The following is a 7,824-nucleotide window of genomic DNA, read 5'->3' on the forward strand; positions in this document are numbered from 1 at the left end:
GGAGCTCTTCTTAATATTTTGACACCAAAATCATGTCGATACACCTTACCGACTGCGAGTAAAGCCACCCACGCTTTAACTTGACAGACTGTAAATCTTTAACGAAAAATGTGATTTTGAAAAAAAGTTTCAAAAGTTGCATTTTCATACAAAAAATGAAATTTCTTCTATAACAGATAAAATTTTTAATAAAAAAGATAAATTTTCAAAAATATACTTGAATTTTCTGTTAAAAGAATATTTTAGTCGAGTTTTCACGATCAAACTATGAATTTTATAACAATAATTTTCTACCAAAAAATTGAATTTTCAATAAACAAAGACGAATTTTTTCAACCAACAAGAATGAATTTTTAACAATATAGTTAAATTCTCTAGCAAAGTTGCATTTTTATTCAAAAAAGATCAATTTTGAACTAAAATAGATAAATTTGTAATAAAAAACAATGTTTTTTTATAAGTGGAACTTTCATCCAGAAAATATTTCAGTTCATTTTTCAACACTAAAATATAAATTTTAAGCAAAAAGTAAATTTTCTACGAAATAGTTAAGTTTTCAAGAAAATAATATAACAGCTTAATTTCTAACGGAACAGTTGCATTTTTATAAAAAAAAAATCTTTAATTTCTGCTTAAGCAGGTAAACTTTAAAATAAAAAAGACTAACTATTATTTTAATATATTTCTTCTAATATTATAAGTCTATGCTCTAGAAGAAAAAGGCTCAGCCGCTTCTGGACTGAAGAACCAGGAAACCCGCTCTGAAAATGTTGAATATAGAAAAGAAATCAACTTACTTTTCGAGAGTTGGGCGACGCTGATCGACCGATCGTTAATCTGATCCGCACTAGGCCTTATGTCCAAACACGGTTTGTTTCCAATTCCCATACTGGACATCTCTGCCATACGCACTTCTGAAATGAAAAATATACAAAGTCAATATTCAGTTCTGCTATCGATTTTTCACGCTTTTCTTCAATTCACTTAAAAAATTGTCCATTTTTTACCCCTGTTACGAAGCGCCTGCTTCCAAAGAAGATTACTAAGTTCCTCAGTCCAGGCTTTTTTGATATCCTCACTGGCGCACTGCAGCGTGTAAGTATCGCCAGGTTTTCTTTTTCGGAACCAGATTTCGAACTTTGTAGGTGAATCAGCAATCACGGCAGTTAATCCAATGTCCGTCGTTTTAATACTGTGCTTGTATATGTAAATGTCGAGGTTCTGGAAAAAAGAATAGTAAATATTCTTTGAAAAAAATTAACTCCTCCGCAAACCATGCCTCGTTTTTTTTATTTACCTTTCTGTCAGGGAACCTTCTAGCTTTGCTGAACAGTATCAGATCTTCAAAAAGAAACACCTGTCGCAAACACTTTTTGCCCTTTCCTTGCCAGACCAGAAACTCATTTTGCCTGAGTAATCTTCCCTGTTCTTTTACATTCACCTGCAATGAAAGAAAGTCGATATTGAGCAATATTTGATATAATTCGCATTATACATTGAGCAACCCTCGGACCATTGAACTTTTTGAAACTTTCTTTTAATGGTGCAAATATTTTGCACCTATTTTCAAAAAATGAGACTCATGCTACTATTGTCTTATATCTTTAAATAATTTTATTGGATTTGCAAGATTTTATGATGTTTTAAAATATTTCAAGAAATTTTCCAAATTTCAAGTGATTAAAAAAAATAATAAATAAAGATATCAAAGGATTTTAAAAATTTCAAGGAATAATAGGGAATTTAAAAAAATGTATAGAGAACTTTAAGGAGTAAATGAAATGGAATGATATTTTAAGGGAATTCTGGGGATTTAATTATATTTAAAGAATTTTAGAAGTTTTGAACATATAAGTCCTAAGTATCTTTTAAACTGACTCGAAATTTTCATAAAATTTGGTAAAATACTATAAAATTTTTTTTTAATTTTCTAGATATTTTTTTGACATATCTTATATTTATAAAAATATAAAGCAAATAAAAAAATAAAATTATAGTAGATATTCGAAATTTGTATTTTTCAATAAAAATCATTTTTATCTACAAATTATAATTTGTCCATATATTTTTTGTTTATTGTTTTGATTAAAAATTGTGGCTTGATTGAAAATTCAATAATTTTGTTGGCGATTCGTCTTTTTGGATAAATTCAACTATTTTTTACGTAAAATTAAGTTTTTCTTTTCGTCAAGAATTTATCTTATTAATTTACTAGGTTAAAAGTTAAACGAATAATTAAAAAATTCAGTTATTTGGTTGATCAGTTTTCGTTGAGAATTCAGATTTTTTGGTTGAAAATGTATCTACTTGTTTGAAATTTTAACTACGTTGTGCAGAACTAATTTCTTCTTGTTGCAAATTCAATATTTTTGTTGAATATTCGTCATTTTTTGTAAAACATCAATTTTCTTTGTAAAAAAATAATTCTGTTTGGTAAAAAAGTGACTTTTTTGTTGGAAATTCATATTTTTGGGTTAATAAACTAAATTTTTTTGTAGAAAATTCGTCTTTTTTTCGAAAATATTTAATATTTTTTTGGTTGAGAATTCAACTAGTTTATTGTAAATTTGTCTTTTTTGAACGAATTTAACTGTTTTTTATTTTAAATAAAAATGGCTTTGAGTTGAAATAACAAATATTACATTTATTCGAGAATTATTTTATCTTGTTTGAAAATTTAACTGTTTGTTTGAAGGTTAATTTTTTTATCGAAATTTTGACAGGTTGCAAGGAGTTGTACGGTATTTCAAAAAAAATTGCGGAAGATTTAAAGTATTTAAAAAATTTTCAAGGATTTTAAAAAGTATATCGTATTTTTAAAAATTCCTAGGAATTTCGTGAGTTTTCTAAGAATTTTATACGATTATAGAAAATTTCAAGTAATTAAAAAATTTCCATCTATCTCGTTAAATTTAAGAAGATTTAAAGGATTTTAAGAAATTTTCACGGTATTTACAAAATTTCAAGGAATTAAGTAATTAAACCATAATATTACAAAGAATTTCTGCGGATTTCAATGATTTTTAATATATTCTAGTGGATTTCAACAAGTTTCAAAGCTTTCCGGGTATTTTTAAAGATTTTAATTTATTCAAAGGGGCTTTATCATTAATATAAAAATAAAATCATTTCAGATGAGAGAAAAAACTTTGTGGGCTGACATCCAAAAACAGTGATTCTTTTAAAGCGGTTAATATTTTTTGTTCTCATTCTTCACTTGAAAATTAAAAAAAAAATCCTGTAGTTTTAGAAATTACAAAGAATTTTTTTATACGTACAGTTTTGGCTGGTGAACAATAATAAAAAATTAGCAACAGACAAAAATTTTCTTTGCTAAATTTACCATTTTTTCAAATATGTGAAAAAAATGTTTTTTTATTGATTCATGTGTGCACATTTTGGAAAAAGCTGAGTTCATTAAACCGGAATTTTCTTCGGCTTAAACTTGAGAAACATGTTGCAATTATTTATTTTTGGAATTTTTTTTTTGTGTTTTACGAATTATGGGATTTTTTTATTTTTTCGTAATTTTGAGACGTTTTACGCATCCCGACATTCTTTTCATGTAAGCAAAATAAGAATATATTTTACTTTTACGTTATGAAATCAACTTATTGGAAAAATTATTTTTTTTCTACCAGATTTCAAAATTAAAAATAGAAAGGTTTCAATTTGTAATGTAAACGTCCGATTGAAACTTTACAAAATTTAAACAATTTTTAAATATGTAATTTCAAATAGATTCATGATTACACAATTTCATTCCATTTCGAATCGTATGTTCAAATATTGTATGAGTCTAAAATACTCCATTTCTAACCCATTGCAAATTGAAATTTTTTAATTAAAAAAGGAATTTTTTCAATATTTCGCAATATTTCACTTGATATTTAAAATGAACAATCATAAATCCAGTTTCGAGATATAAATAACAATTTAAAAAAATATTAATTTCAAGTTACTTAAAATAAAAATAATTAAACTTCTAATTTAAAAAGTGTTTGATTTTAAACGATTACTTTTAAAATATTTAAATTTTAATGTTTCTAACTTAAAATTCCTTCAAAATTATATAATTTTCCTCACTTAAAAATTCATTAAATTATTCTTTTTTTTTAACCAGAAATCTTTCAACCGTTTAATTTATATGAGTTTTAAATAAGAAATTTTATAGTTTAACGTCGTTTAATTGAAAATTACGCAATTAAATAAAGTTCAGGTATTCTATTTTCTACGTATAAATAATTCAGTTTCAATTAAAAATTTTTTAAGCTACGATTTTGAAAGTTGAATATACAAAAGATTCAAATTCGAAAGATTGAAAAAATAATTAACCCTAATTAATATTTAAAAAACTGGATTAAAATATTTTGCTACTAAATTAGAAAATTGTTGCTACTATTGCTACTTTTTTGAATTGATGAAATGAGTCCGAGGCCTGTCGAGAATGCATATCCAAATTTAAAAACGTACATCGCAATCTCGAAGCGAGTCCATCGCAAGAAGGTCGTTTCCATGTCGAAGTTGAAACCGCACCATTTGTTCAGCCGCTCTTAAGTCTGCTTCGCCCTCAACCATCGGTTTTTCCGTATCGTCCGTCTCGTCTTTGTCAGCATCAGTTCTAGGTTCTGAAAGATCAGTACCGGCTTTCACCAGTTGTTGGAGAAGCAAAGCATATTTGCCCATACGTTGCACAGGCTTCAAAAGATAACTCGCCAGATCCATTTTGTCTCCCAGTTCCATCTGCTTCGCCTTGAAGAAGTGGCTTCCGTACTCTGCCATCAGGGAATCCGAATTCGGTTTGTTTTTATTGTACAAGGCGTAAAGGTAGAATTTCTTCTCCTGCGAGGATCCATAATTAAAGCAGATATTATAATATGTTCCATTTTTAGGCAATACACTTAACTCTCGATATAAGACCCCCCTCTATGCCCGAAACCGGTCTTATATCGGGAATTGAGTGTCTTTCTAATTGACTAGCATTATATATTTTTATTGATTATATGTATAAATCCCCTAAGACTCCTTAGAAAATTGAGAATGATTTTGAAGAGTCCACGTACGCAGAAAAAGATTTTAAAAAGTTTTGAAGAATATTTCTTTTATTTTACAAGAATTTAGAAAACATAAAGAAGAATTTGAGTCAGTTTAAAATGAATATATTTAAGTCTTTTGAAGTTTTGATGTAATCTAAAAACATTTGATAGATTGTCAAAAATCTTTCTTAATTTCAAAGCATTGTTAATATCTTCAAAACCTCTTAATTTCCTAAATATATTTTTAAATATATTTTCTTAAAATTTGAAAAATTCATACTTTTTCAAAATTCTGTAAAAGTTCCTAAAGCTTCTATTTTAAAGTTTAAGAAACTACATTTTGTTGAAAAAATGTTATCTCTTTCAAAATTAAAAGTTATTTTTCTATCTTTTCAAATCAACTGAATATTTAGAAAATTTATAAAAATTTCAGATGTCAAATCGAAATTTCAATTAAAAAATTAACCTTCAAACAAACAGTTAAATTTTCATACAAGATAAAAGAATTCTCGAAAAAATGTAATATTTGTTATTTCAACACAAAAAGATTTTTGTTATAAATAAAAAACAGTTATATTCGTTCGAAAAAGACAAACTTGCAATAAACTAGTGGAATTCTCAACCAAAAAAATATTAAATATTTTCGAAAAAATACGAATTTTCTATAAAACAATTTAGTTTATTAACCCAAAAATATTAATTTTCAACAAAAAAGTTACTTTTTTTATCAAGCACAATTATTTTTTACCAAGCAAATTGATGTTTTACGAAAAAAGACAAATATTCAACAAACATATTGAATTTGAAACAAGATGAAATTAATTCTGCACAATGTAGTTAAACTTTTAAACTATTAGATCAATTTTCAACAGACAAAGATGATTTCTCAATTAAAAGCGTAATAGTTGATATTTTAATCTTAAAAGATATTAATTTTTAATTTAAAACCGTTTTTGAAAAGTCGTTAAACTTTTAACTTAGTAAATGAATAAGCTAAATTCTTAACGAAAAGAAAAACTTAATTTTACGTAAAAAAAATAGTTGAATTTATCCAAAAAGAGGAATTTCCAACAAAATTGTTGAATTTCCAATTAAACAACAATTTTTAGTCAAAACAGTAAACAAAAAATATACCGAAAAATTATAATTTGTACATAAAAATGATTTTTATTACAAAGTAAAAATTTCGAATAGCTACTTATTATTTTATTTCTTTATTTGCTTCAAAGTTTTATAAATATAAGATAAGATATGTCAAAAAAATATCTTTAAAATTTTAAAAACCAATGTATAGTATTTTACCAAATTTTTGAAAATTTTGAGTCAGTTTAAAAGATACATAGGACTATTTGAAGAATATAAACAGTTAACATTTTTAAATTCATTTTCGGAAGTCTGTCAAAGCTTTAAAATATTGATTATACCTTCAAAACGTTTAAAATTCTTAAATATCTTTTCAGCTTTAAAATATCTTTAAAATTCTTCTTTTACAATTTTGGAAATCTGTTGGAATATTTGGAAATCATGTAAAATAAAAGAAAAAATTGTTTACTATTGTGAAACCTTTCAAAATCCTTAAGAATCTTCAAAATTTTGATTTCTAAATATTCAAAAATGTATATTTTCTAAAACTTTTTTGAAGTATTTCTAACTTTTAAATTAATTAAAATAAAAATGATCAAACTTTGTAGTCATACTAAATGGACATTTTTGTTTTAGAATCGTTCCTATGATTTTTAGAATTTTTAAGAAATAATTGCAAATGTTTGAAATCTTTGTCATTTATCTCTTAAAATTTATTTTTCAAACAAACAAAAATTAGTTTAAATTTTTCCAGGAATTTTAAGAAAGTTGTTCATCATCGTGAAACGTAAAATTCTTCAAAATTTTGATTTCCAAAGATTCGAAAATGTACGTTTTTTCTCAATTTCTTTGAAATATTTCCAAGTTTTTAATTAATTCTGAATCTTTTGAAAGCTTCTAAATTTCTCTTAATCTTGATTGAATTTTTTTATAAAACTTTGTAATCATGCTAATTCAAAAACTTAATGTCCATATTCTTTTTCCAACTTTTAAGAAATGATTGTAAATTTTTTGAAATCTTTGCCAATTTTCCCTAAAAACTAATTTTGTTAAATCAAAAATTAGTTTCAACTTTTTCAAAAAATTTTACAATTTGTTTTCATTCTTTTGAAACACTTGAAAATTCTTGAAAAGCTTCTTTTTTAGAAATCTTAAAAAATATACATATTATATTATATTTGTCAAAGTGCTGGACATCTTTGTTTGATTTTTTATTATAATTATCAATGAAAATATTATTTAGATAATCGTAAATTCCTCATAAACCTGAAGTTTTTACCATTTTTTTATGGAAAAGTAGTTCAGAGGTAGTTGCGATATATTAATCGAAAACGGCGCCATACACTTTTTAATAATTGGTTAAGAAAACTTATTTTTCGACTTACATGACGGATGAAACACTGCCCAACCATCATTGGCGACTGTTCACATTGTTCCAATTCCCGCAGGAAGTGTTGACTATGAAACTCGTAGATTTTTTCTACGTTGCCAAAAATGACATTTCTTTGGCCTCTCAAGGACTGAGGAATGTCCTCGCGGACCAGTTCTGGTATATAATTCTGAAAGAGCAAAACAACATAGTAAATATATAGAATTTTAGATTATTATCGTCTCTACGCTAATTAATAGAGTCAAGTCAATGCCTGGCACTAAAGTCCGCCCGCTCAAGAGTACAAGACTAGAACTAGAATTACCTCTATTATGT

General features: G+C 25.7%; 1 protein-coding gene across 1 annotated transcript in view; it reads right to left on the bottom strand.

Moving 5' to 3' along the window:
• Positions 1–7,824, bottom strand: part of LOC117176535 — an 806,951-nt gene that overhangs the window by 13,910 nt on the left and 785,217 nt on the right. The window contains exons 14-19 of the mRNA XM_033366790.1: positions 7,814–7,819; positions 7,505–7,678; positions 4,474–4,842; positions 1,298–1,441; positions 1,008–1,221; positions 798–914 (exon numbers count right to left, since the gene is read on the bottom strand). Coding sequence (XP_033222681.1) covers positions 798–914; positions 1,008–1,221; positions 1,298–1,441; positions 4,474–4,842; positions 7,505–7,678; positions 7,814–7,819 — 1,024 coding nt within the window. The remainder of the gene's footprint in view (positions 1–797; positions 915–1,007; positions 1,222–1,297; positions 1,442–4,473; positions 4,843–7,504; positions 7,679–7,813; positions 7,820–7,824) is intronic.

Source organism: Belonocnema kinseyi, chromosome 7 (assembly GCF_010883055.1).
Source record: "Belonocnema kinseyi isolate 2016_QV_RU_SX_M_011 chromosome 7, B_treatae_v1, whole genome shotgun sequence".
Classification (NCBI taxonomy): domain Eukaryota; kingdom Metazoa; phylum Arthropoda; class Insecta; order Hymenoptera; family Cynipidae; genus Belonocnema; species Belonocnema kinseyi.